The sequence below is a fragment of the Branchiostoma floridae genome, chromosome 1 (assembly GCF_000003815.2).
Source record: "Branchiostoma floridae strain S238N-H82 chromosome 1, Bfl_VNyyK, whole genome shotgun sequence".
In the NCBI taxonomy this organism is placed as follows: domain Eukaryota; kingdom Metazoa; phylum Chordata; class Leptocardii; order Amphioxiformes; family Branchiostomatidae; genus Branchiostoma; species Branchiostoma floridae.
Genome location: NC_049979.1, coordinates 8842390 through 8870244, shown reverse-complemented (window position 1 = coordinate 8870244; position 27855 = coordinate 8842390). Strand labels below are relative to the sequence as shown.

Below are 27855 nucleotides of genomic sequence, written 5' to 3'. Positions count from 1 at the left end.
CTGGCCTGAATCTACGTGTTACGGCGTCATAACCAACGTGGAACGGGGCCTTCTGATTGGTCCGCGGCGCCTGGCTATATGATAATATGCAATAAACTTCATATATTCATAAAGCACAATAATGTTAGGTTATACGCTTTAGCTTAGCATGTGGCCGACAGTAGACTATTCAAAGTCAGATCTTTGTTCCGAGTGGCAATAGATAACCCTAAAGTTGAAGAAGCTTAGGTTTTAATTCAGAACACGTTGATTTGTTCAAACCTTGAATGGCCGAGGCCTCGAGAATCACAGAACAGCATGAGCAGCACTCGTCACCGCAGCACAGCGTTCTTGAAGCACATCTAAGGGCATTTCCAAATTGCTATATGATGATATGAGAGTGAAATATATGTAGTATGGTGGGTCATTTAAACCTATTCAACCGCGTTTTACAGGAACTTGATCCGACGGTGTGACAGTTTATTACGTATCATTGCTTTGGCTGAGACACAGGTAACGTTTGCATTGTAGTATCTGAGCGATCAAAGCATAAAAACAAAGTCACTGTTTTTGTGTCATGTTTCTAACGCTAGTTCACTTTTATCCGCGGGGTATCTTATATCTGTTGTAATTGAAATGTATGTAGCGATACCAAGTCGACAGACGGTAGTTTCAAATCCAAAGTATTGTAATTTGAAACCACCGTCCGTCGACTTAATATCATTGAATACCTTGATTTTAAATATAACGAATATCCGTTACCCCTCGGATAAAGGTTAACAAACGTTACATCATAAGTTGAAGACACCTTATTACACTGTACAACGATATTCATAGCGTATGAATGCGACTTTTGTTGTGTCGGTAGAACGATTTGAAATCGTAGAGCACTTCTCATCCACTTTTGTCAGCCACTGTTTTGTCCAACTTCCCGACGAACCGAGGAATGCGTTAAGTGGTTCGCTCTAGTTGTAATGGAAGTTTGTTGACAGTCCATTTGTGGAGATTTGTTTCTGTGACGCTTGATCATCACGAAGCTTCGAAAGTCCCAGATACGAGATAGCTTTCCTCTAGTAGGCTACCGGAAACAAGGGGACTTTACAACGGCTTGCTTCCGCGTTATTCACTAGCGCCTCCGGGAATGTGAGAAAATACTAGTAAGTTAGTAGTAACGTTAACTTAACAATGGTAACGCAATCAATAGAGTAATAACGTTAGATCAAAAACTTACATTGGAAATGACACCATATTGCACATTTTGTTTACAGGTCGATGGTCATGGTTATTGATACTAATGCTGCATTGGGTGAAACATTTCCTTGTTCCTTTGCAGGAACACCCGAGCGACAGATCGCTGAGTAAGGGTCTCCTTCGCTTGCTTCTTCGGCATGGCCTCACTAAATCAGGGGAAACTTGGCAGGATATATCCATCATCCATGTATATAAATTGTAGGAGAGTTAAGGTTGTGTCATCGTACCTCACACTTTGTTTACAAAAGCCTCTGGTCATGGTTATTTTCATATGGCACAGCGAACGATATTTCCCCGTTTCCAGCCAGAGATTACCAAAACATTTCCTTGTTCTTTACCTTTGCCCCACTTTTCCTGTAACCGGAGATAACCCCGGAATTGCAGGCATGGGTCGTGGCCAGATAGCCTGGATGTCAGCCAGCACTGTTAGCTGTACCAGGCTTCAGGAATAGTCGGCTCTGTGCTGGTAGGGTTACCGATCAGCTGGTGGGGGGAGCTAACAGTGCTGGTATCCAGGCTACAGGCGGTATAAGTGACGCAGGTCTCGCTGGTTTAATTGGAGTGAACTCGCCACATCGAAGTGCTGGAGCATATTTCAAAACAGAAAAAGACAAGACGTGAGTTGACACGACGCAGTCTTCAATCAGGTGGTCCATGACGATGTATAATTTTGGGTGAAAAACTGTCACAAATTCAATTGATCATAAATCTACTTTTATTCGGCCTTAATGGGCAAATGGGTCATATTCTCTAAAAATAAGATCTACTTGTGGTACTATTGGCTACTAGCTGGTGACAAGCCAGGCTATGGCAATAAACCTACGCCGACCTTTGACAGGATCAAGATCTTGTCAGAGAGGCCAGCGGTGTGTAAAAGGTAAGTGGGAGTTAATGATATGATCTTTAAAGATGCAGCAAAAATCGAGTTTGGCTTGAAGCGCTAGTCTGTTACGGGGGCAGAATGCGCTATGCCGGCGGCGATCAGGTTTGACAGGGGATGACATGAGTCATATCGGCGAAACTGGTCACGAAGGTCACAGTGTCGTTGGCTTTCTATATACTAGAAGAGAAATGAGGAAATAGTCATTGTATTCACAGTGGACAGAGTCTGTCATTTGCCAGGAATTGTGTCATTGCACATTTTCAGCGCCTTCGTAGGCCTGTGAGCGGAAAATAAATTTCACCCGGATATCTCACCTTTCGCCTCCTCATTTATCCTCAGGTTTGACATATTGGCAGGCTTTGCAACTTGTCTTGTGCTTCGTTTTTTTCCTTCAAATTTTTGCCCTCCCAAAGCTTATTCAATCAATGTTTAAAACGCTTAATGACCGTTTTTGCAGGCACGCCAGGATAGATTGCTCCTTGCTTGCCTCACTGAATCAGGGGAAGGTTGACAGGATGTTCGTGTTTAGAGTAGTGTAGGGTAGAGTTCTTCGGTTACTACTGGCAGGGGTCTCGTTCCAGTTGAAACTGCTCCTCTTGAACTCCTTATTTCTCTTCGGTCAGTTAACGTTACGTTACTACGGTCCAACTGTGTCATAGGGTACGGAATCTCACATATCGCCGTTAGGTCACGCCCGTCAAACTGTTGCATGCTGTCACCTCCATCATAGCAAGCTTCCATGGCTGGACTTTTCCCCCTTATGTGTTGCCTCATTATTTCCTTCGTTAGAAATATTATGTTTTCGGGTGTGTGTTGTCTGTTTGTATAGGTTAACGATATAACTCGAAAAGTGGTGGGTGAATTTTTATATTATTAACGTTATAGATTTGAAATATTGGTAGCCGTTGGCAAGTCTGAAGAAACAATTCGATTTTTGAGCCTTCGACAGCTTTCTAAGATAAAAACACCCCAAAAATCTCCTCAGACACCGGTTTTGATACCTCGTGTTCTGGACATGCTAGTGCGGTTGTGACTTTAGAGTGGTAGATAACTGTGACACGTAGCTCTTCGGGGGTTGAGAGTAATTAAGTCACGAGTGAAAGTTGGGACCTCTGATTGTATATCAGTCTAATTGTTTGTTTGTTGGTTTGTTTGTTTGCATCTTTATTTATTCATGAGAAACTCAAATCGGCCCGTAGGCCGCTTTTCATTGTGCAGAACTGTAGTTACTGACCTAGTGATATTTCCCCACGGCCTTTCACTTGCCAGTGGTATTAAGGGTAAGTCGATATAATTTTTACATCAATGATGGCACCTGTACCCACTCACCTTTATAGCGGATTAATCTATCTTACCTCTCCTTGCATTTCAGATTTTCTACTATAGATTCATACATTTCATTATCCAAACAGAGCGATCAGTCTGTTGACTCTAACTAACAGAACAGAACAGAACATTTTTTTTTATTTTTATTCAAATTTCTTTTTGTTAACCTACTATAATCTCACGGCTGCATGCTATTATGATAATACATTGTGCGGTACAAAATGATGGGCCATGTATGATGTTTGGAGTAATATTCTCTGTCGTTTTGAGCAATTGTCGCCTCCGGGTCATTTTGATGCAGCAGTCAAAATTCACCATTCTAAATCCAGTCTGCAAATCCACAAGTGGGGTGGTTTCTGCTATGGTAAAATAGAACTTTCATGCATGCCAGGTCTAGCATACTATGCTCAGGGCTGAATACAAATGTAGTGTAGCTACTTTGCCGTTTCTGGTCTTTGCTCTAATTTCTAAAGGTTTCAGAGCATAAAACCCCATTGTTGTAAGCCACTGAAGCTTGTATAATTCATTCGACCAATTAAAGTCGGCTAAAACTTAGTTATTAGACTTGAGAACAATCAATTGGGAAACAATATGTTTGGGTCCTTCCAAGAAGCTTCATGTAACAATAACAGTAACATTAGAAGTTCTGTGTGTGTTTGTGTTTGGCCACGATTATTCAAGGTACTGTCCGTTTGAAACGCATGGAACCCACCAACCAAGCATCAGACACTTTCACCCTTTTGTAACGTTTCTAATATGGTTACAGTTCTTTGTGGTGTCGACGTAACGTTACTCAATGTAAAACAGTTGGTTAACAGACGACGGACTTATACTTACAGACATCTGTTGCAGTGAGGTTTTATTCTGCTCACACTTCATGTAAGGTCATGTTACAGAGGTAAGACTGTGCTGAAAATACAGATGGATAGGGCAGTCTGTACTTCTTTGTTCCAAGAGGAACTCAGTATTCCCTTTGTGTAAAGTGCGGACGGACCTTGAATAATCATTATAGCCAGGATTGAGGCTTCCAAATTATGGAAGAAAAAACCTGACGTAGCTTAAGATCTAGCACTGACAATTGTTTTTCATGTGCGGTAGACTGAAAACTCTACAAAAGCCTGGTTTCACCTTTTGATTTTCTACACTTCATATATTGATCAAATATATAACGTTAACGTTATATTGATAGTTGTGATTTACCACTCAACTGACCGAAGGAGGTCACATGTATTGATATGTCAAATATCGTATTTGCATACATTATATTTTTGGCAACACAAATACATTACATAGCTGTACACACGTGTCTCCCTTGTCGGTGAACTAAGCAGATGTTGTAGGCCAATTACGGCTTTCGTGCTACCTGCTTCTGTCACGAGTCAGAGAAACGGACAGCTAGGAAATTGTAACGATATAGCCTCCTAACATCTGCTTGGAGATGAGGAGACCTCAATCAGACAGACCAATGTAAACAAACCTCTTGTCGAAGTTAGAACTCCTCCATTACAAAAATGTACAACGTCAAACCAACAACACTTTAAGATACACATTTCAAATTTGCCACAATATGTGGCCTAGAATTCTGGAGACAAAACACAGATGCTGAAGGTTGTGCATGTTCCGTATTTAACAAACAAACATTTAATAGGTAAACATCATGCATATTAATGTCCTCTGTAGAATGGAGTAGAGCAGATTAAAAACAATGAATTGGTACGGACATGTATTTTCGGCAAGACCAATAACACTACAATTAACGGAAGAGCGGCTAAGGCCAACAAGGCTATCCGGGCTAAATAAAGGTTTGATTGATCGATTGGTGATATCAATGATAATATATGTATGTTAAGATAACAGGTGGCCAGACCACACATGCCTACCCTTCGCCAAATGTGGAAACAATCACACATTTGTTTTGGGACGCAGACTTGTCGACTAGACTTTAACCATTCTTTCCTCCGCGGATAGATTCTCAAATTGACAAGATTGCACCGACCGTAATCTGCGCTATGTGATGTAATTAGAGCATTATTTGGATTAGACCATATTTTGGAGGTGTGATTATATAAATTAGCTGAATAGGTAAGCCCTTATTGGCCAGCTAGAGTAGCCATAGTCACCTGATTGGCTAGCGCCCGGGAGAGTAGCTATTGTCTCCTCAGTGGACTGATCAGTCAGTTCGTGACCCTGAACTCAGGTAGGTGAACATGTCAACCAGTCTCTCTGTAGCTTGTATAGCCTGTAGTGCACATTTAGTCCCCCATCGTATTGTAACTAGACCCAGTTTATCTGTCACATAGCTACACTGTATCCCCACTTGTATCTGAAGATTTGCTCATTTTGCTGTATTAAGAACTGTACAGAATCACAGCGTGTGTAGGTCACAAAATAAACATTGCTCACAGACAGTAATCGGACTTTATGATAAGCTAATATAGAAGCTAGGACTCAAACCTCAGCTGTAATAGGACCACATTCCGAATGCTTGACAGAGTTTGTCGCCGGTTTGTTAACAAGGTATCTTTGTCATTATTGAAATTATCACAGCTGTTGCATCACAACAGTATTACGGGCATCTCGTTACTATTAGTAACCTCTCATTTTTAACACCACAAGCTAGGATCGCATTTGAAGAAGGCAGGCGAGCAGCTGAAACTGTCTATTGATTTGCTTCCTCTTGTGGCTGAACTCTGACCTTTATCCCAGTGCATTCCGTTTCATTGTGCCTCATCAGGAGGCTTGGATCGGAAGCCTGGAAAATGAGACACACGTCAGCACTGGTGGACCTTGGCATGTAGAGGCGTTACGTGCACGTGAATATCATACTTCGATCACGTGTAGACTTATCGTGCCGCCCAGTTATTACATACACGTTATTTGCTGTGCTTATCATCAGTGTACATGGGAGGCCAACGAGTAGTGAACTACATGTGCTGGTAAGGTACGATGTTGAAGATGGAATAGTTAGGTCAGGCAGCTCCTCTGTTCTTTTCAGAAACGCAGGAATACGTTACAGTAGGGATGAGAGGTGGATTTGTCTTGTCAATGCTAGTTCCAATTAGCTACCAGTCGCTTTAATCGTTGTTGCCAATGGTTCGGTAAGTGTGAAATCCCCTTGATAATCTGATTCTAATCGTCGAAAGCGACGTGCATACAAACGTCTGGGGAATACTCCCATTGGCTTATAATATTTTAAGATGCAGTTTTGTGGTGGTTACGCTCGCGGCGTCTTGAGTTTCCTCCAAGAGGAAAGAGTAATGAAGGGGAGGGGTCAACCAAGGTCGTACAAGGTTATCAGCATAGATGACCTGCCGCTTGAACCCTGTGTGATCCTGCGTTCACCTTCTACTCCATCCTTGAACCTAGTACCTGTGCCTTGTCTTTTTTCATACGGGCAGCTGACAGGTCGATTCACGTGGCCGTTGCGTGCGGCATGCGCTTATCGCCGGGCATAACTTGCCTTCGTGTTGTTCTTCCTTCCTCACAGGTGACATGGTGAGAAGGTGACCCCCACAGGAGCTCTCTACTGTCACGTGGTTCGCTCTGCATGTTCCAAGGTAGCCGGCTGATGACGTTAAGCACTCTCATCCTGACCCGGAACCACTCCAGCGCGGCAGAGATGCCGCTCAACTGCACAGCCCGCTTCCCCAACTTCGCAGACAGGCTGGAACGTAAGTGCTTATTTCTTGCGTGAATACGATATTGGGGATAATGAGCATGTACGTACGTACACACACACACACACACTCACACACACACACACACAAATTTCAGTCAACTCTATTTTGTAGGAATTCATGTCACTATGTTATCTTATATTTCACTGCTTAAGGAAAGGATACAAAACCTCCTATGAAAGATATGGATGCGAGAAGGATCGTGGAAGAATGCGTGTTAGGTTCATGTCAGTCTCTTTTTAGCAAGAACCTTTATCTTAGTTTAACGATTTCTCGTGTACCCCACGGAGACCCATATTGCAATATTCTTCTATATGTAAAGTTCATGCAACGTCCCTGGCACTTTGCAATCTTCTCCGGTCGGCATAAAGCCAGGGTGTCTCAGCAACCCATGAATAAAAGGTTCCAGAGCGAAGACATGGCGGAGTCTGAGCAGTCTGTTAGGGAAAACAGTCACGGCGTGGCCTGTCTCTCCAGTCCAGCTCGTTATTCTCCTGTTCACACTTCGACACATCCAGTTCAACGGTTGCCGTCAGCCGACATGCACGTCTTTAATACAACACAAAAGCACAGGACTGTAATTTTCTCAGTGGGTAATTTTCCAAGGGGATTTCTCCCTTTGACCAATCTCCTTGGTTGCTTGGCTGAACATAAGATTCTTGATGCTGTTACGCTGGAAGTAATCAAGGGATTGCAAGTACTTATTATATAGCGATGATTAAATGCCCCCCTCCGAGGAAATGTTCGGTTTTTAATCCCGAGGAATGTAGTGCTTCCGAAACGCACTTAGGCAACCAGGTAACCCCACTCAACGTTTAGATTGGAAACAGAATCGGGAGCAGAAATGATCTACGGGAAAGATGCAGACAGAAAAAATCTGTTTGCCGACTTCACAGTAGTTAGGATTACTCCAGGGCCCACTGAAGGTCAAGTTAATTCTTTTATTTCTGACGAAAGTATGACAAGCCGTGTGGAAAGCCCTTTTCACCATACGAGTATTACCGTCGACCTCCCCACGGACACGTTGATCGCCAACTGTTGGAGGCTCACAGCCTGAACCCTCTTGACGATTCGTCTGATTACACAACAAGCATCGCAACTTGTCATTTGCAGTCATTTACTTCATGATGCTTTCCTTGACTGTTTCTTTACGGTGCAGTCACATTTGCCGTAGGTCATGACATGCGATGTTCATGGCACCAAATTTTCAAGCAGGCTGTGATGAGAACGAACGGACTTTTCAGGGACAAGGCAGCTGGGTTTTCTACCGTAATGTACGACGCATGGGCGACTATCCCACGAATATTCTCACGATCGCACGACGACTAAGATATCAGATTCTGTTACTTCTAACCATACTGTTTTGTGAGAAATTCAGTTTGTGATAGTAAAATCTTTAAGATCTTTATTATTGAATGCCTTACTTCTTCTAGACGAAGTTGTATCATTTGATAATATCATACTTACTGCTGAATAAAGGAGCCAAAAATAGTGAATTTCACTGCCGACAAAGGATTAGACCAATCTCAGTGTTCTCAATGTTTTTCATTTGTAAATCAAACATATGTTTCTGTCCGTTGTTCACCAATCCAGCTAATAAGACGTTGCGGCGTGATTAAGACGTTGTGGCGTGAGACAAAACGAGGGTAAACTTAAACGTAGTTGCGACTTATATTTGATGTTTTTTATACGAACATAACTGTGAGAACATTCTTTCATTTTCATGTCTCACTCTCTGCGCCCGTCTACTCTTCCCGCTACAGAAGTGTCCACGGACGTGACGGCGGTTGTGGTGATGTTTGGGGGGACGTTGGCGTCCCTGGTCACGGTGCTGGTGTACCTGGAGGAATGTCTGTACTTCTGCAGGAATCCGTTCCTCGCACGCCGCAGGAGCAAGATGCTTAAGATTCTAGCCGTGTATCCAGTAAGTGCACTGAGATAATCCTGCCAAGTCCTGTCTGTGTTACCATTGTTAGTTCCATTGAACCTCAGAACACGATTAACACGCCTTGTCCAAATCAGACGAAGCGCAGATATGGTCTAATCAGTCATTACCTTCGCCGAAGATATTTTTTTATGCCTGGTTTGTTGCAAGATATGATTTTCTGTGAGTAATCAGTATAAATCAATAATGCCTCTGTGGATCGCATCGATATTTGGCATGTGGTTAGTTGATGATGAGAGCTCTCTGGTGCCTTATTATGGTCCTGTAGTGGAAGTTGCGGGAAGGTACTGTCTTAAATTTGGAGTTGTAGGTAGATCGTGTTCTATACACTATTTTTAAGTTTGTTATATCTTTTCATTGTATTGGTGAAATTTGATACTAGTATTATGCTTTACACTAGCTACCGGTGCTTCTAATGACAACGTCACACTTACCTAGAATAGCGAGCATCAAACTGTCCGGTCAAAATACACCCAAGTAAACGTCAAAGGAAGGGTATGTGTGCAAAATTTTTGCACAATGATATATGTATATGGGGGTGTATTATGGATATTTGAAGCCATTAGTAGCATTGTGGAAATGAACAATACTAAGTCACTTGGGGCTCCCAACCACTGGCGGGAACACAACGATCCATTTACAACTTTTTTTTTTCTGCAGCAAATATGCTTCGTTTCCATCGTGATCAAAATAGGTGGAATCATTGGTGGAAAATGACTTGGAAGCATGAGTTAAATCTGTAGTCGAAGGATGTAATTATATTTCTTTTTGCTGACGACCTCAGCCCATTTTGACAGATTTCTCTGTACAGGTGATCAGCACGACTTCAGCATCCAATCTGTGGTTCCCTCAGGCCTCCGCTGTCGCCGACTTCGCTGCCTCGTGGTGAGTACAGGAGTCAAACAGGGCAAACAGAGAGATTCCGTCACTCCTTATACCATGTTGATTTGATCATATTGATGACATCCGCGTGCGCATCATTTTTTATCCGTTTCCGAAAAAAAGTTTTCAACCATATTATAAATCGTACAAAGCAGTTGCAAAATCAGTAAATACACGCCGTAGATTGAAAAAAAAGGAAACGGATGCGAGTGTCGTAGAATGCGAAAAATTCCAATGTCAAAGAATAAGAACGAAAATGAAGAATTTATCGTCCGATGTGCCATGTTCCGTGTAATTTGTTGAAGCTTCCTGGCCACAAGATTTCATAATGAAAGCAACTATTTTTTGGGCAATCGTTTTTATTCGCATCAGTTTTGGAGTTCCCAGAGGACGTCATCAATATATGAAATTAACATAGCCTTGGATAGCAGCTCTGAGGATTTATGGCAACGATGTATTTAGTTGTGTATATTTGGAATTGCAGAAACCGGTACACAGACACGGACATACGCACACACACACACACACACACACACACACACACACACACGTTTTGAGGGTTTCCTTAATTCTTCGGAAACCGGTTTCTAGGAAATAGTGACCTACAACATACCTCTCTATATGTCACAAAAAGACTTTCCGCAAAATTAATTTTACTCCAAGCTTCCCCTACCTCAACCAAATATAAGTAGAGTTACATGGAACCCACACCCATCCACCCACACACCGAACATGGAACGACCCTGTTGCTGTGTGCCAACTGTGAACACGCGAAGAAAGCCCGGTGACGCTTGCCCGACTTGGCAAAGCTAACGTGGATTCCGTTAAAGCACTGTTGATAGCGCTACAAAAGCCCTATGACAACAGAAGGGCGCCGGGCGCTGCGCCAAAACTCGAGGAAACTGACACTGTAGGAGGCAGAATCGTAACCATCTTAAAAATGTAGAATACAACACCTCCTGGGCAAGCGACAGCGTAGTGGTGTTGTCAACACTGGCAGAGTTGGCCTTCTCCCCTTAACTGACTAAATGGAAAACGATATACACATGATTCTTATTTTAACCTCCTTGGGCGGAGAAAGAACGTAGGCGGTGTGAATGTATGCCATGGGCAGGATAAAATCTGCCGAATGCTGTTTCTTGTCACGCACATCTTACACAGAAAATAATCAGACGAACCCGACCATTGTGACATCTTGGTTTTGTAAATTATGAAAGGTTACTGCTCTTCCAAAACGTCACGATTTGGCCCCTGCAAACATTACGCAATCACTGTAGACTTTAAGATAGAATTACTGATGTAGGGATTTTACCCATGGCTAATTCTTTTGTCATTTGGAATTCACTTCCCGTGATTCATATGTGGTTCTTTCTGACCAGGTACCTGTCCCTGGCTATATATCAGGTCTTCACCCTGATGCTGGACTATCTCGGCGGGAAGCGTGGAATCGTAGAGAGCATCGGTGGACTCAAAATCCGGATGAACACCCTGCCAATCTGCTGCTGCGTCTGCCTTCCCCCTAAACCTCTCAACATGCAAGTCACACGGACCCCATTTTGATTGAATCGTTTATTATTCCTGTTCAATTTAAGATATTGCTAATACATAATGAATGCAACCTTTCATATCTTTCGACCTCTCATATCAAGTTTCGAAAATGCTTTCTTCATGTTGTCTTCAATGTCTTTGGAAACGTTTCCGGTGTTTGTGTAGATGATGGGGTATGTCGATGAAGGTTAGCACTCGCCGTCGCTGATGAAAGATATATAGCGAATAAGATGAAACGTCTGACTAATTAAATAATGTATTCGGTTGTTTAAATTTGTTTTAGCTCATTATGTAATGTTTGGGTAAGAAGTCGTCGTGGTTTTTGATCTGCTGTTTTTTTCCCGACAGTATTCGACTCTGGAAATATTGTAAGAAAAAACAGCGGATCAAAAAACGTTACGACTTTCGTTCTACCCACATCTGCTTGGAGACTAGTGTTTGTGTGTGCTGCAGGGTTCTGCTGAGAAGGTTCCATCTCGGCGTGCTGCAGCTCACGGTGGTGTACCCGGTCACGTCTTACATCTTCGCTCTCATCAACACAGACCAAAGCGTCCAGGGACGCAACCAAGTGGGTTGGATCTATCAATCTTTCGAAATTCGCACCACTAATGCTGGGGTCGGAACTTGTGAACTTCTCTTACGAAACGTTAAATGGTAAAATACTGGCAGGTGTATTCGTGTATATACCATGACCCCTTTAGCCCCTGTCTCACCTGGACTAACATGGCCTCCTGAAGTTCTCCAGACCATGGTTGGGAGGTACTCGTGAGCAAGGTCATTCATGCTTGGATGTACGTTGATCGGCGAAGTTGCCTATTAAAAGTCTTAAAAGTCGTTTGCGCCTGCAGCCGACTGGACATGAAAGAAATGTTGAGCAAGTCATACTCATATTCTGATTAGATGTGACCAAAGGAACGAACTGAAACTAGAATAGGATGGATTCCAGGCTTCTCCCAAGTCGGGGGGGGGGGGGGGAGTCCCAACCTATCCTGGTCGGAAGCTAAAGGTGCACTCTTACTGCACTTTCGTCAAGCTTGCGTCGCTGCGGGGTTCGAAAGATACTCAACGAATTTCTGAGATAAAGAACTAATTTTCTTACTTTCTGTGTGTTTTGTCGTCTTCTGATTAAGACTAACTTTTACGTATTACGCAATATCTAAATTATAATTAATCGAAGAAAATAACAAAACACTGAAGCAGTGAACGAACCCCGCAGTGACGCAAGCTTGACGCAAGTGCAGTGAGAGTGCACCTTAAGTCTTGTCAAAGTCCTGAATGTGTGACGGGGGCTTACTGACTTGCGTCTACGTTTCTTGCAGGACACGGCGTCAACCGGCCTAGTTTTACGGGCGGTCCCAATGGTCAGTATCCTGATGGCCGTGTACAGCATACTGTGTGTGTGTCGAAACGTCACCCAACACATGCCGCACGCGGCAGCCTTCAGACTCCGCCCCAAGCTAGCCGTGGTCATGCTCATCATGGGGCTCTCCAGACTGCAGTTCGTCGTCCTGTCGCTAGTCAATATACCAGGAGGAAAGGGCTGTGGTCCCGGCACGCTCTTCACTGGACCGGACCGGAAAAAAGGTACTGCAGGTGGAAGGGGTGTATGTCCGGGTGTGCATCTCCGGGTTGAATGTCTGCTGTATTCCTATTTAGTGTGATGAAACATGTTAAGGGTCGATTGCAGAGTGTCCTGAATCAGTACATTTGCTAAGCGGGTATCTTTGATGCGCCAATTGGTCGCCTGAAATTGCGATTTGGCCAAATTGCGCAAATGGGCGAAAAATTGTGAAAAATGGCCTAATCCCTTGTATTAATTTTGACCGTTTTCTACAGTAATAGGCAGTGTTCTGACCGTGTTGGAGATGCTGCTGCTGGGCCTACTCGCCCGCCGCCTCTTCACCCAACCCGCGGAGGACGACTTGGAGGATCCTTGTGACGTCACCGACCAACATTTTCACGAAAAACGGGTCATGATCGTACACACCACGTCGCTATAGGGGGTGTCACCGCGTGGCCATTCTGTCATCCCCGAACTGTACAGATACTTTTCTAACCGACTGGGATATTCCCGATATATGGATAAACAGTGTATACTAGTCTATGGCAGTCTCAGGAGACCATCTGTGCGCCTGTGAAGGGTTGAGCGTAATACTGAACACAAAATCATACACCGCTAATGAATTCACTAAAGTAATTCAGACCATCCTTTTTTTAACCTCCTTGTTCAGACTGATGATTGACACTAAAAAGTACAAAGAGTACATTTAGTTTTCATCATTATATGATGTATATATTAACAGCAGACGATTCCTAACCAGGTATACTCGGGGATTAGAAACGTTGATAATGGTATGCGTAACAGAATATATGTTTCTTGTGTCATCGTGCATTTTGGCGCGTTTTGAAATATGACCACTGATATCACTGTCTATGTTGTGGTCAGAAGATTAAATACATGTATATAAAAGATCATTGTTTCTGTCATGTCCAGTTCATACGTTTCTGTGAACAATTGATAGGCATGTAGGCAGGGTTGGAAGAGCAAACAACAACATCCGATTCATAATAGAACTAAAGGCAAGCACCAACGGTGCGGTCTTATCCCTTATGTGCTTCATCTTCACATGTGGTATAATTAATCTGCGTGGTAATGTTTTAAATAGCTAGGCCGATGGTGATTTAGTCAGCACGACGATACGATTTTATACGAGACTTCGGAACGATGGAACCCTATGACATTTCTATCGACGGGGAGGGTCACCTGTGGGTAATTGGGGAAGATGACTTGTTGACAGGGTTCATTGTTCGGTACACGGCAATGGGGCATCATCTAGCGACGCTTCGTGCAACATTCTTCAACAGTACTTTACTAGGCATGGCGGTGGACACACTCCGTAGTATTCTCGTGGTAACAGAGTCCTGGGGAGACTATGGGGAAGTAAAGCTTTTGCATTTTAACGGCACGGTCGTTCGCAAGTTTAGGACGGAGCAGGGCCCGGAGATGCTAGTACCCGGCCGGGTCGCTGTGGGACGGGAGGGAAACCTGTTCATGTCCGACAGCATGGGGGATACACGTGTCTATGTCTATAACAACACCTTTTTCGCTTTAGAGGTGACAAAATTGGTGAGGGTCAGACAGACGTGGCCAATATCTGTACGGACAGTTCAGGAAACGTTCTCGTGTCAGATGGAGTAGGTGGTACCGTGGAGATGTTCACAAAGGACGGGCGGTACGTTCGGCGCGTCGTGTCCGGCATGTTCAGTGCTGATAACGTCGCAGTAGCACCGGGTGGACAGCTGGTAGTAACAAGTTCTCAAAACAACACCGTCACTGTGTTCTCACATTATTGACCCACAAAACATCCCTACTTTCTGTGTGACGTTAGTTCTAGACCCAAAAGTAGCCATCCGATCCCCTCTCCCCAATGACCCTTCTTGTCTTCACCCATTTCCCTTGGTTCACAAAATAACAGATGATTGTATTGTGAAAATAGAACACGTAATTGTAACGTTAGCAGCACAGGCTACTTGGTTTGAAAGAAACTAGGAGTACAGGGTGAAAAAGTACGTAGCGATCAAATTAGAAAGACTCAAACTCAGTAGCCAAAATGCAGTTTTGTTGTCAGCACGGGCGTCAGACTGTGTAACAGGATCACAGGACTGACCCTTCATCAGGACATCTGTAATAGACATTTAAGAGGTAACAATGTAGAACATAGGCATCCTCATTAACTTGCCCAATAAAAAACATTTACATCGTTAAACAGCAACATTACTGAACAGAAGTTAACACAATGGCAACCGCCTACCGTGGCCTTTAATGCCAAGCATGTATCTCCATGTACTAAGGATGTATTTACCATGTACTTGCCGTGAGTGTTCATTGTAATGCTAGACGCAAAATAAATATCTAAATCCATTTATCCAGAAATCTGTATAAGTCATTGTGATTGCACAAACCTGTCTTTGCCATGAGCGGTTTGACGTGGCTCCCAGAAATCACAGGCGGCGAACCTCGGACCAGTCTTCATGCGGGGCGCATGCGTGTCCAACACCGTGTACCCGCCATCCGTCTGGTTAAAGGCGCCCCATGTGGTCTCGTTGTTGTTGTTAGGGTTACTAGGAAAACGATCGGAGAAAAGTGGATTCTATGTTAGTAGTGCAGTTAAGTGTGGATGTATGATGCACGTGTATCAAAATTTTGAATTCTATAACCGACAGGCTTAATTTTTTACTCATAGCAGTCTCTCTAACAACTATGCGTCACATCGTACAAAATATCTTAATTAGTTTCAAGAATACAGTAGAAGCCGTTTAATTGCACTCCCCATTCGCCAGCACAGTTTGTGTAATTATCCGGATAGAGCAACAAAGCGAAGTTATTCAGCTGGACCGCATCACTACGGGACTTAGGGATTCCATGCAATTACAGAAGTGTGCAGTTATACATTGTGCAATTAACTGGCTTCTACTGCACATACATTCTTTGTCTTGAAGAATTCAATTGAAAAGACAGGATACCCCGTTCTAGCGAAATTTGCCCAGTGACGCATGATCCTACGAGACAGGTCCACTTCCTCCGCGGTATACCCCAGGGCTGCATCCTGGGGCCAGCCGAACATGAACTCCATCTCCGCGCCGTGGACCACCCCCATCCAGTCAGGCCATGCCGAGTTCGAGGCTCGGTGAGAAAACTCGTACATGTATGTCGCCGCACCCTGTCGGACGTGAGCACGCGCTGTGATTACATCGGGGCAAAATGCGAAGAGGTCTCCATAGAGAAGGTCAAAGGCATCCCGGTACATGGCCTCCTCTTCGTGGTGCGCCCACGCGGTGTACTGGTAAACAGCTGCATCCACTGCGAACTCGTTCAATCTAGGAAAGTAGAATCGGATTGCTTTGATGAACTGTTCCTTGGTGATGATACTGTTAGTGTTGCTGCTGAATTCAGGAAGATCTTCAGTCCAAAATAAAGGTCCCTCATTTGTGTTAGAACCAATCAGAATATCAACGTTCTTGAAGTTGCCATCTTTGAGAGCATCTGCGGGGTTTTCTATCAGGAAGCTTCCATCGATGACAGGGAAGAATGCTATATCTCCCAAGACAGATGTGTCCACAAGGTGCCGTCCGTCCTTATCCCTAAGACAAGCGATGATAGCGTCCGTACCTTTGTCAGAAGGACATCCAGCACTTCCCGCAAAGCGTACTGTTTTGTTGTACGCAGCCGATGCGGAATCACGTCCAAACGGCATCGTCACGGCTCCGCTCTGCACGATGCTGCGATGGAAGAGGTCTCTGTCGTCCGAAGACATCTGAAGATACCCGATACTGATTCCGCCAGCGCTTTCACCAAAAAGTGTCACCAAGCCGGGGTCGCCTCCAAATGACGCGATGTTTTCTCTCACCCGGGCCACATGAGAGCCATGGCCTGATCCGTGAGCCCCACGTTTCCAGGAGCGCCCTCTGTCCCAGCGTATAGGAACCCCAGCGTGCTGACTCGGTAGTTCACGGTCACAACGACGACTCTCTCCGCGGCTGCTAGGTGCTTCCCATCGTACAGATCAAGCGCCGAAGACCCACTGAAAGGACATTAACCCAGTATTCTGGAAGGTTACCAAACAGATTTAGCTAGCTTATCGGTTGGTGAACAACTGAAATAGCCCACATGTTGGCAACAGAAAGCCTTAGCGGCCTTTGATATTAATTCATGTTCACATGTAGGCAACGGAATTTCGTTAGATACGTCCTTGACATGTTTAAAAAGACGCACCGATGTCATTAAAAAAAAAGACTCTATTAAACTGCAAGATAATATCAGACAAATACAACGAAGCAACCAGCGGTCGTATCAACCCAACTTATACATATACAGCTCTTTTCCTGTCTTAAAATTAAACTTACACTTGAAAACTTCCCCCATAAATCCAGACCAACACGGCGGCTCCTGTGGGGACCGGAGTCGGCTGCCACACGTTCAGGTACAGGCAGTCCTCGCTGATTGGTCCGTTTGGCGTCCAGGTGCTGTAGATGCTATCTTCTCTTCCGTAGAAGGCGAGATCCTGAACGCAGGCACTTGGCTTCCTGAGAAGAGCAAAATTATTGTCATTTTATCTTTTTAAGGAAATGATACCACATCTGTGAATGCAGAAATGTTCGTGGTGGTTTTATGCTCGCGGTTTTCGCGGTGGACAGTTCACCGCGAAATTAAAACAACCGTGAACATTTTTCCATGGCAGTAACAGACTACAGTACATGGTACTACCGCGAAATTAAATCCACCGCGAAAAGTCCCTTTTCCCGCGACCGCGAAATTAAATCCCCGCGAAATTAAATGCATTTACAGTATTCTTAGATTTAGATTTGGAAATGGCCTCCAAATCATTTGATTAAGGGCGCGGTCACATCGATCGTGCGATCGTCGCACGATCTTGATGCCATTATTCTCAAGCAGGCCGTGACAGCCAAGAACAAACCACCGACATTGATGATCTAAAACAGCATTTTGTGTACCAAGACAGTTGAACTTTGCAGGAGACGTACATTTTTGTCCTCCAAATGCCCGAAATTAGCGATCGCACGACGGTCGCACGATCTGTGACCTCCCCCTAAACCATTGACATTACGGTCACTTCTCAGTTGGTAGAATACTAGTGTCATGATCATTATGTAGCCAATGACAAACACCTTGTTGCGTTGTGTATCCCGTCCCACGGCTCCATGGGCTCGGCCCGTCTGAACCGCCGTTCTCCGACTGGCGGCTGTGCGAACGGGATTCCCAGGAAGGCGTGAACTGTCGTCCCGAGCACGTCCAACTCCAGCCCGGCTACCCGCCCTGCCGGAGTCGTCACACCAGCCGCTGTCTGTACTTCTAGCGACGTCAACAGAGCAGCAAGGCCGGTGATGAGGATGTGATGGGCCATGTCCGATCCCTCTGGCCTAGTTGTACGGAGAAAATGACGATGCAAGGCATGTCAAACAAACAAACAAACAAACTAATTTGGATTACAGAAAGGTTAAATTAGAGCTTGTAGCCTGGTACATTGTACATTCCAACAGTACCTGCAGATATCTCACATTGTAACAATGCAAAACCTACGATAACCAATGAAATTCCTCACCGTGACCCTCCTCGCGGCACCCTGAAATTTAAGCTACTCCTCAAATGGTCCGGCATGCGTGATTTGGCTGGATATCAATTTGACTTTGGACCCGAACGAGGGTCGTCACGTGTTTGGCCTTGTCATTCAATAGGTGCCATGGGAGCGAGAGCATGTAATGTATGAATATATGGCCACAGCAAGTAAATTTTATGAAGGACATCCCCTGTAGACTGCGAAAAAGGAGATACTAGGGCGAAATAACAAGATGGGTAAAAAAAGATGGCTATATTTTCAAAATACACGCTATAGAAGTAACAAGAGTTGAAGTGACAAAAATGGCATCACACCCAACAAGGTATTCATTCCTGTATTCAAGAAGTGTGCTAAAAGTGTGCTAGTGTAGTAAAATTGACAGTAGACTAGTATCAATACCAAATTGGCAACTATGTATATGCTCAGTGTTGTAGAGGTGCCACGTTTACCACTATCCAACAAATATTACTTCTGCAACTACGGTCATGGCTTCCTACCTAGCTAGTATCACTTCTACAGGTACAATTATGAGGCTACACCTATATTTGCCCATTTTGGTACTTTCTCGTCATGTTGCATTACCGAAAAAGAAAAAAAAATAAGATCGCGCTGATCCTCCATAAAGTTTACTTGCTGTGGCCTATGGATATTGTACACACTACACTTTGTTCATGGCTTTGTTTGATGAACAGTTCGATGAACATTGCCCCCCCCCCCCCCCAATGTTTAGTTTAACTACATCGCGCTTGTTTATAAGTCAGGAGGTTCGGACTTCGACCTTCCTGGGGTCATAAAGTCACCTTTAAATGGGGTCAATTGTTGTCTGGGTCGGTCGCGTACTGACCACTCCCGCTTGGTAAGCAGGCAGTCACCAGAAAGTGTAACGTTAGGGTTTGGCACTTCCAGGCAGATTGGAACGATTTTAGCTGGATATACACAGGTATGTGATTAGGTATTACACGTGTCTCTGAGACAATTTTCATCGTTGTACAATCAAAGTAGTAGACATTCGTCAGTCTCGTAAGACTATGAATAGTACGTTTTCTACACAATGTACGTATTGTTTTGTTTTACGCTTTATACGTCTGAGTTTTGAGGCGAGTTTCTGCTTTTTTTCCCCGTTTCAAACCTTCCTTAACTTCCTGCCTCCACTGAGTTCTGTTTGCTCGACGTTGCTTCAGCAGCGTGTACATACTAGGAATCTTAGCATGTGTGATAACATCTACATTGGTGACATAATAATTCCACTTAATATTAGGTATTCGACACAAACTACGAATGTGAAATGTGTTTAGTTTCTTTTCCTGACTTGAATACAGGGACCACATTTCGCTGTTATAAAGCAGAACACTGATTACACATGCCCTATATGCAGTAATCTTTGCTTTTTTTTTGGTGTGAATTATGAGTCTCTTCTGTAGTCTGGCAAAAGTGTGCAATCTACGCCATCAAAATGACGGTGCCAAACGAGACAGCGGTGGTAGGTTATCCACCGTTCTAGCACCATGAAAAACATAGGAATTTCATATGTTAGTAGGTACATAGGTTTATCTTAGGTTAGCATTACTTACGATCCTCAGGAAGGATTGTGATGATATTTGTTATTTCATGGGTAGGTCTTCGGATGACGAAAATCAAAATCGGCTATGGGCTAGCGGTTTTTCTTTGCACTGCAGTAGAACTTTGGCATGCCAAGGTCCTGATTCTTTGGTGGCCAATACTGTAGCTTTTGATGTCAGGAAGATATGGTGTAGATTTTGACCTCAGCTCCTGCATGTAGTTTCTAATGTCACAAAGCAGATTTTTAATCACCAGTGATTAGGTGGCTACTCATGCTTACTGAAAGACGTAAACAAACATAGATGGCTGATCTAAGGAATTGTAGCATTCCGTCCATACGGGAAAAACACCCGTACCTGTCTATAGCTTCTCTGTTTAAGCTTTAACTATTTATTTCAATGAAATAATGCCTCGCCTACGATGTAGCAAAACCATTCGCCAGTTCTATTCTCCGAGTGAATACGCACGTCTACTACAGCGTAAGGAATGTCTTCAGAGGGGCATGTTCATTAGGACTATTGACATCGTTGATTACCTCTTACTTACGGACGAGAAATACGGCTGCAATTTGCAATGCAACAAGGAGGAGGATCTCAATGCCTAATCAGCCACTTAAATTCCATTAAAAAAAGTGGAAGGACAGTGGTCTGTCAGATATGAGACCAGTCATTGCTCAATACCAATTTCAACATGGGAAGTAGCGAATGAGGGTCAATCCTGTATGATTCTGCGAAAGGATGACACATGCAAGACAATGTTGAAAGAGGATAGACATCATGAAGTCCATATTTCCTATCGGGTATTCAGCGTTTGCTTACATCTTGTAACTAGGATTCATTCACCACTGGACACCGTTATCAACCCAGTTCATTTATTTTTTAATACACATAGTTGATACAACTGGTTTAAAACTTCCATGCATTGAGATACTGAAAAGACTCTGTGAAAAGTTTGCTTTGGGCTTACCGCTGTGTCAGTTCTTGTACTCTATCTATTTTCTCTTGTGTATTATTTACGTGAAAGGCAGAGAACAAAAATTAAAAAGAGCAAACGCTCCCTTTACTGTTAATCGCTCTTTCGTGCCACTTAACGAACTTTTTTTTTATTAGGAGTGAGGTATGGAGATGCTGTTCGTGATTACCTGTTTTCTTCAAAACAATATAATGCAATTGAATCCTGTGAAGACAATTCGTATACAATAGACAAGTATAAAACACAACAACATACAGCTATGTGCAGAGTGACGATCGTGACATCATGGCTCTGGCGAAGAAACATACCCAGGCAGTTCAATGCTGTCCTGATCGTCACCATTGCTGCTTTCTTTGGATGGAACCCTATTTTCGATTATGGCTTTCACAGCTATAGTTTTGGTCATTTCCTTAGCTTTATTAGGTCATTTACTTAGTCATGGCCTTTCGTCATTAGAAACAGACAAATCTTCAACTGTCACTGCTGTTGATTCCAGGGCTAACCTGGCCGCACATTGTGCACGTGGTGACGGAACGTCCAAGTTTTGAGAAGCGGCTTGAAGTTGTGACACTGTCTGTAAATGTTGCACTGTGTCCTGGTTTGTACCGCGGTATCTCCGGATAAGGGCTGCGATGTTGGACCACTCTGGTCTCCGGAAAAGTCTCCTTACCGCCACCCGGATCTCTTCGCTTCGGAAGCCGTAGATCATGGGGTTGCTGAAACACGGAACGGTCAGGTACACCAACTGGACAACACGCTTGAGTACACTTGCGGTGGCTGTTGTCTGTCCCGGCGTTATCATATGACCAATGACACCATTTGCACAGACCGTCGTCATGAATATCATGAATATTGACAGATGGATGGATATTGTTCGCCTGGGACTGTGATTGTCTCCGCCGCCTTGTGGGTTTCCCGGCGGTCCCCCGGCTGGAACACCCCCATCTCCCACGGGGTGCAGTCTCAGGATTTCTCTGTAAACTTTGCAGTACGAGATGAGAATGAACGCAACCGACACGACGATTAGCACTCCGCCGAAATGCTGAAGATTTCTAGCAATGCCGGATTGCCGATTGGCACCTATGTCAACGACTGTGCACAACATGTTACTCTTTTGAACGTGGGCAATGTCTACTCCAGCCATGGGGGCGAAGATAACAGAAACTACGCTTAGGCTGATGCTCCAGACCCATGTGGCTAGGACCCTGATGCCTGTCCAGTGAACGGCGTCTACTTCCTGGTAATGGAAAGGGTTACAGATTGCTTGGTAGCGATCCCACGCCATCAGAGTTAGAGTCATTAATGTACAGACAGCCGTGCCGTAGTACACACCACACTGTGTCAGGCAGAGAAAAGCAGAATCGGTAGCGCTCTCACTCACTATGTTGTTTATGGAGCTTGGGATGCAAACCAGCGCCAGGAGAATGTCTAGAACAGCGAGATTGACAGGCAGGAGAAAACGCTGCTTCCACAAACTCGGGGAGCGCGCGACGGCGATGATGAAGACCACGTTAAAGCCGAGGATCAGCACCAAGGACGGGACCAACCAGCACACTTGGAGGATCTTGGCCGTCAGGCTGGAGGTAAGGAAGTCATCCGTCTGATCGTCGATGCTGCTATTATGGTCTGGAGATCTAGTCCAGTTGTCCATATCCTGAGGTGTTGTAGGATAGAACGCGGTACTGTTTCGTCCTGTGGACACGTTAGCGTGGTTAGCCATGTCGGTCTGGGGAAATCACTCTTCTCGCTCTGTCAGAGACTGTGGTGTAGAACGACGGTCTGTAACCGTTGAAGACCTATTCTCGTTATGGTTCTTTTCTTATTTTCTTACGTGCGTATCTCAGCAGTAGCTAAGGCCTTCGGAAGGAATGTTTGGAAGCATGAATGAGTTTAATTACGCCTAATGAAGAATGGTGCTGACGTGAATTACTCACGACATGTAACCATGGTAATTGGACGCCATTGTAAACTAGAAGGCCCATAATTCGGCGCAGGTTGACTCATTATCCATTTAGGGTGAGGGCTACTCGCTACAAAGCGCTGGTACAGCCCCACTAAGAATATTTAGTAGTGGTTCCATCGTCTGGGGCCCGCACGCCAAATGGATACAGGCGGCGGAGGCCGTCCAGAGCAGGGTCACCCGAGCGACCCTATATGACTTCCGGCAGACTAGTAGCGTGACACAAATGCTCAACGACCTGCAGTGGCCCCTCCTCTGTGAAAGGAGGAGGAACGCCCGCCTCACCACCTTCTAAAAACTAGCGTATAACTATATCAACTTAAAGTCAAGACAGCCTACTTAAACCAGCCCACGGGCGCACCCGAAAGAGCCATCACCTCAAGTTCCACACCATAAACACCAGAACAGACACACACAAATATTTATTGGAGACCTCAACTACCCCCTTCATTGCTCTGGTTGAGGTTATTTAGGGATACATGTAGTAGCAATGTAGATGTAGATGTCATCAAATGCAGCGTTTACATTGGTACCTTCTATGTGTGATATCGCCATTCGACAACTGCGTTCCCTATATATAGCCTCAATTGGATGAGGTTACAGTGACGGTGGCCTCAGATGATCCTGAAATGATTTGCCCCCTCATTGGCTAGGTTAGGTTTCCTTCCATACCGTCCTGGAAGGACTAACCAGACTTTTAATGACGTAGGTTGTGTCCCGTCTTATAGAAAAATATACGTTGAACGACCTGTCAAATAATCTTTGGTCGTTCAGCGGTCACAGACTCTAATGGGAAGTTTTGTTTCCGGGCGTCGCTCGGGTGAGCTATTTCAGCTCATGATCATGTCATAGATCATGTTCTCGATCATGATGTGATGTCTTGTAGAGCAAAGAGGGCTTTTATATTTCATTCAGCAGTTAAATTTTTCTTGGTATCACCCACTAACACAGGACACTAAGGACACCGGGAATGCTGCTTCAAATGCTAGCTGCAATATGCGTCGTGCCGGGACTGTTCAACACACAGCAGTTACAGGCAGCGGCTGATGTGACGACCCCGGCAGGGCGGGTAGCCGGGCTGGAGTTGGACGTGCTCGGGACGACAGTTCACGCCTTCCTGGGAATCCCGTTCGCACAGCCGCCAGTCGGAGAACGGCGGTTCAAACTGGCCGAGCCCATGGAGCCATGGGACGGGATATACAACGCAACAAGGTGTTTATAACAAAGTTCTTTGCAATGATATACTTACGGCTAAATATAAAAAGTGTGACAATTAAAAATTATTGCCATGGCGACGTTTTTTGTGTGCGTGTCATTGGTCTTTGTCATTTCTTGAAAGAGAAGATTGACGAATTGTACCGGTTCTTAACCTTATTCATACCGGGGGGTTGCTTTCGATGCCTGCGCCAAATTCATCAATTGCTATATTCTTGCTATTTTCGTACATAGATAAATTGTGTTATCTAGAGATATCTTTCATGATTGAATATGCATAAATTATGCTAATTTGATGACGTCATCGGTCAAAATCCAAGCCAAAAACAGTAAGGTCATATTGGTATTAATGCCTTTTGTAAGTACAGTAGAGCTACATGTCTGGACAATAGCAATAGATTTAGATCAAGAGATATCTGTGATTTGAAGTTTGAATGTGTTCTTCGTCTCGACGTGTTCTCTTCCGTTCTCCAACCCCACAGAATACCTTATGCATGCAGCCAAGACAGAGAAGTAGTTAATGATCAAAGTGACCTATGGGGACTGAACGCGCCGAAGAGCGAGGACTGCCTGTACCTGAACGTGTGGCAGCCAACCCCCGCCCCCACCGGGGCCGCCGTGCTCGTCTGGATATACGGGGGATCCTTCGAGTGGTACGTCATAGACGACAAATGGCACAGACGTGTCCAAAAACACACGAACACAACAACTCGATCCATTCAAGTACCAGTTAAAATGGTAGTGAGCCTCTTGATATCATTTTATCGACCACAGACGTGGCCCATCATACAATCCATGTATTAGGAAACGATACCCATGACATTGCGATCATGTGAGAATGAATATCGTAATGAAAGTCTTCCCTTGTGAAATTTCTTACAGGGGCCGTAGATGTTCTCTGGTTTGACTGCCATAAATCTGTATAAATGTCTTTATTGTTGAATATTTCATCTCAGGGGATCCTCGTCGCTACCCACCTACGACGGAAGATACCTCGCTGCCACAGAGGGAGTTCTCGTGGTCTCCTTTAACTACCGGGTCAGTGCGTTAGGCTTCCTCTACACTGGTACGCCTGACGCGCCAGGCAACGTCGGTCTGACAGACCAGGTCCTGGCGCTGACGTGGGTACAGGACAACATCGCGGCTTTCGGAGGTGATCCCGCAAGGGTGACTCTGTTCGGCGAAAGCGCCGGCGGAGTCAGTATCGGGTACCACCTGATATCTCCCGGTAGCAGGGACCTCTTCAGCCGCGCGATACTGCAGAGCGGGACCGCCCTGAATCCCTGGGGGTACAACTCCGAAGCTGTCGCATACGAGAAAACAGTGGCCTTTGCCAACCACTTGGGATGTCCGACAGAACAAGGCTCGACCGGAATGCTGGCCTGTCTTCGAGATAAGGACGCTCAGCAACTTGTTGATACTTCAGCCGTGGGATACGCAACGATCCTCCCTGTTGTAGATGGAAGTTTCCTGCCGGAAAGCCCACCGGTTGCCTATCAGAATGGGGCGTTCAAAAAAGCAGACCTCCTCCTCGGTTCTAATGAAGATGAAGGCGTCTATTTCCTCATTAGCAACCAATATCCCGGCTTTAGTAATGACACAGAAAGCCTGATCACCAAGGACCAGTTTCTACAGTGTATTCGCTACGCTATTCCAGTACTAAACGAGTTCGGTGTTGACGCCGTCGCCTTCCAATACACTGACTGGGAACGTCTAGACCAAGACACCATGTACCGCGACGCAATGGATGATCTTTACGGTGGTTACATCTTCGTCTGCCCTGATGTCAACACCGGGCGTGCCCATCTACGGAATGGAGCCACGTCCTACATGTACCGGTTCTCCCACCGCCCCTCCGCCTCCCCCTACCCGGCCTGGGTGGGCGCCATTCACGGCGAGGAGGTGCCGTTCGTGTTCGGCCTGCCTCTGGATCCTGTCTACGGGTTCACCCAGGAGGAGAAACAGCTGGCTCGCAGGATGATGCGGCACTGGGCCAACTTTGCCAGAACAGGGTTTGTCATTTCTCTCTGCAATCTTCTAAAATTTCTTTCCTCTTTTTTCATGATGATTGGATATATGCACATTTCCTTCGTCCGATAGACTGTGATAGCTGAGCGACCAAGATTGAATTTGTATGGTTTCATAATTGGAATATGATGCAAAATATAAAGGGATGATGTAAAAGACAATAAAGTACACAAAACGTAATAACATTCGTTCTTTATTCATGAAATTCGTTTAGCAATCTATGAAATCTATGGTTGCTCGGCGGTCGCAGCCTGTAGTGTTCCTCTCGTATGACATCATGTTGATAACGTTATATAGATTTATTTCAATATTGAATATTCGTGATTAACGTTTTGCTAGAGATCCAAACAACAACAACGAGAGTGGTTGGAGCGCCTTCAACACGACCCATGGCGGGTACATGGTGCTTGATGCGTCGCAGCCCCGGATGCTGACCGGCCCGAGCACAAGGAACTGTGCTTTCTTGGACAACTACTTGAAGCCTCTATCAAACAAGACAGGTAAGTTAATGCTAACCACGGATAAATAGACTTCCATTCTCCTCGTTATGCTTAGGCCACATGTCCAAACCGAGACCCGGCCGGGTAGATTGGGGGGGACGAAAAGTAAGATATAAAAGACAATAAAACAGGTAAAACATAAAAATGTATATTGCTCGATAAAAACTTTTTTTTCGGCGAACACCTCGATCGGCCGGGCCCCAGTTTGGAAATGTGACCCTAGCCTAAGTGCCCGACTTCTTGTGTCGTTGATTTTCTGCTCCGTTTTGCTTTTATATTTTACAGGTGAAACGATTCCTACAATCTTGTTCATTTTTTCCCCTGCAGATGCTTTGATGAATGATGTCCCGTGTGCCTCCGCATCAGGAGTACCGTTCCACACCCGCCCAGGGATTGTGGGGAGCAATCTGACAGCTTGTGTGCTGGTTATCTTGCTCGTCATACAGTCAACACTAGTATTTGAGTTCCTCCAGCTTTGAGACAGGCCTGAGCATGGGTTGTCGATCGTCGTTCCTTGCAAGAAGTGACGCAAGGCTTTCGTACACGTTTTGAACCGCTGATGAACTATTACAAAATATCTCTTCTCCGTTAGAAAGAGCTCGTGATACATTGCAATTGTTCAGAGTCTTTATATTTGTCTGTCGTTTCTGCTAGCATTCAATCAAAAGCCGATAGTTCCTTGCTGTCCGGGATACACAAGATGTGATGTAATACTGTTTTCCACTAGAAAACAACAAACTACGTGCCCAATAAATGTAGTCGAGACCGTGACTTGATCATGAGTAGACATTTTTCTCCTGTATGAAATACCTCACCTAGACCTAAGTGTCGAAGCTACAGGTGCGTCCTGGCACGTGGTGAAGCACGAGACCATGTTGTTTTTCTGTCCCACCTGTAGAACTGTTCTGGTCTTCCCACGCCCGGGCAACGAACCGGCGTCACGGGGAAGAAAACGTCATCTCTGACGTTCTTGTGGACTGCACATCCAAATGT

At 44.8% G+C, this 27855-nt stretch overlaps 4 protein-coding genes across 9 annotated transcripts; 2 read left to right on the top strand and 2 right to left on the bottom strand.

Annotated features, from left to right (window-relative positions):
• The first annotated feature begins 1695 nt into the window (after positions 1-1695).
• On the top strand, positions 1696-13854 carry LOC118425290 (organic solute transporter subunit alpha-like). 6 transcript variants are annotated; one of them, XM_035834129.1, is made up of 8 exons: positions 1696-1847; positions 6927-7110; positions 8880-9040; positions 9846-9946; positions 11323-11478; positions 11945-12059; positions 12811-13075; positions 13328-13854. In XM_035834129.1, exons 2-8 carry the CDS (start codon positions 6987-6989, stop codon positions 13489-13491), a joined length of 1086 nt encoding a protein of 361 aa, XP_035690022.1. In that variant the 5' UTR covers positions 1696-1847; positions 6927-6986; the 3' UTR covers positions 13492-13854. The 6 variants fall into 6 exon arrangements, with proteins under 6 accessions (XP_035690022.1, XP_035689991.1, XP_035690029.1 ...); XM_035834098.1 differs by lacking the exon at positions 1696-1847 and adding an exon at positions 1885-2107; XM_035834136.1 differs by lacking the exon at positions 1696-1847 and adding an exon at positions 1895-2107 and having other exon boundaries at positions 9873-9946.
• Positions 13855-14968: 1114 nt separating this feature from the next.
• Positions 14969-18430, bottom strand: LOC118406999 (cholinesterase 1-like). Its single transcript, XM_035807443.1, is given in 6 exon segments — positions 14969-15174; positions 15455-15613; positions 16016-16902; positions 16905-17073; positions 17396-17575; positions 18179-18430. Coding segments are annotated over 6 exon segments (1659 nt in total). The 5' UTR covers positions 18415-18430; the 3' UTR covers positions 14969-15146.
• A 3165-nt stretch (positions 18431-21595) lies between these two features.
• LOC118425938 (olfactory receptor 1571-like) lies at positions 21596-22879 on the bottom strand. The gene has a single exon (XM_035835109.1). The coding sequence runs from the start codon at positions 22877-22879 to the stop codon at positions 21596-21598; it is 1284 nt and encodes a 427-aa protein (XP_035691002.1).
• A 1210-nt stretch (positions 22880-24089) lies between these two features.
• On the top strand, positions 24090-27341 carry LOC118425929 (cholinesterase 2-like). Its single transcript, XM_035835099.1, has 5 exons — positions 24090-24331; positions 24817-24987; positions 25291-26346; positions 26702-26862; positions 27190-27341. The coding sequence occupies exons 1-5, from the start codon at positions 24090-24092 to the stop codon at positions 27339-27341; spliced, it is 1782 nt and encodes a 593-aa protein (XP_035690992.1).
• The last annotated feature ends 514 nt before the right edge of the window (positions 27342-27855 follow it).

Excerpts from the sequence above, each read along its gene's own strand:
- LOC118425929 (XM_035835099.1), top strand. The coding sequence starts at position 24,090 with ATGCTGCTTCAAATGCTAGCTGCAATATGCGTCGTGCCGGGACTGTTC. Across the intron at positions 26,347-26,701 it reads GCCAACTTTGCCAGAACAGG|AGATCCAAACAACAACAACG; the intron begins GTTTGTCATTTC and ends ACGTTTTGCTAG. Across the intron at positions 26,863-27,189 it reads GCCTCTATCAAACAAGACAG|ATGCTTTGATGAATGATGTC; the intron begins GTAAGTTAATGC and ends TTTCCCCTGCAG.
- LOC118425938 (XM_035835109.1), bottom strand. The coding sequence starts at position 22,879 with ATGGCTAACCACGCTAACGTGTCCACAGGACGAAACAGTACCGCGTTC.
- LOC118425290 (XM_035834129.1), top strand. The coding sequence starts at position 6,987 with ATGTTCCAAGGTAGCCGGCTGATGACGTTAAGCACTCTCATCCTGACC. Across the intron at positions 9,947-11,322 it reads GCCGACTTCGCTGCCTCGTG|GTACCTGTCCCTGGCTATAT; the intron begins GTGAGTACAGGA and ends CTTTCTGACCAG. Across the intron at positions 13,076-13,327 it reads TGGACCGGACCGGAAAAAAG|TAATAGGCAGTGTTCTGACC; the intron begins GTACTGCAGGTG and ends CGTTTTCTACAG.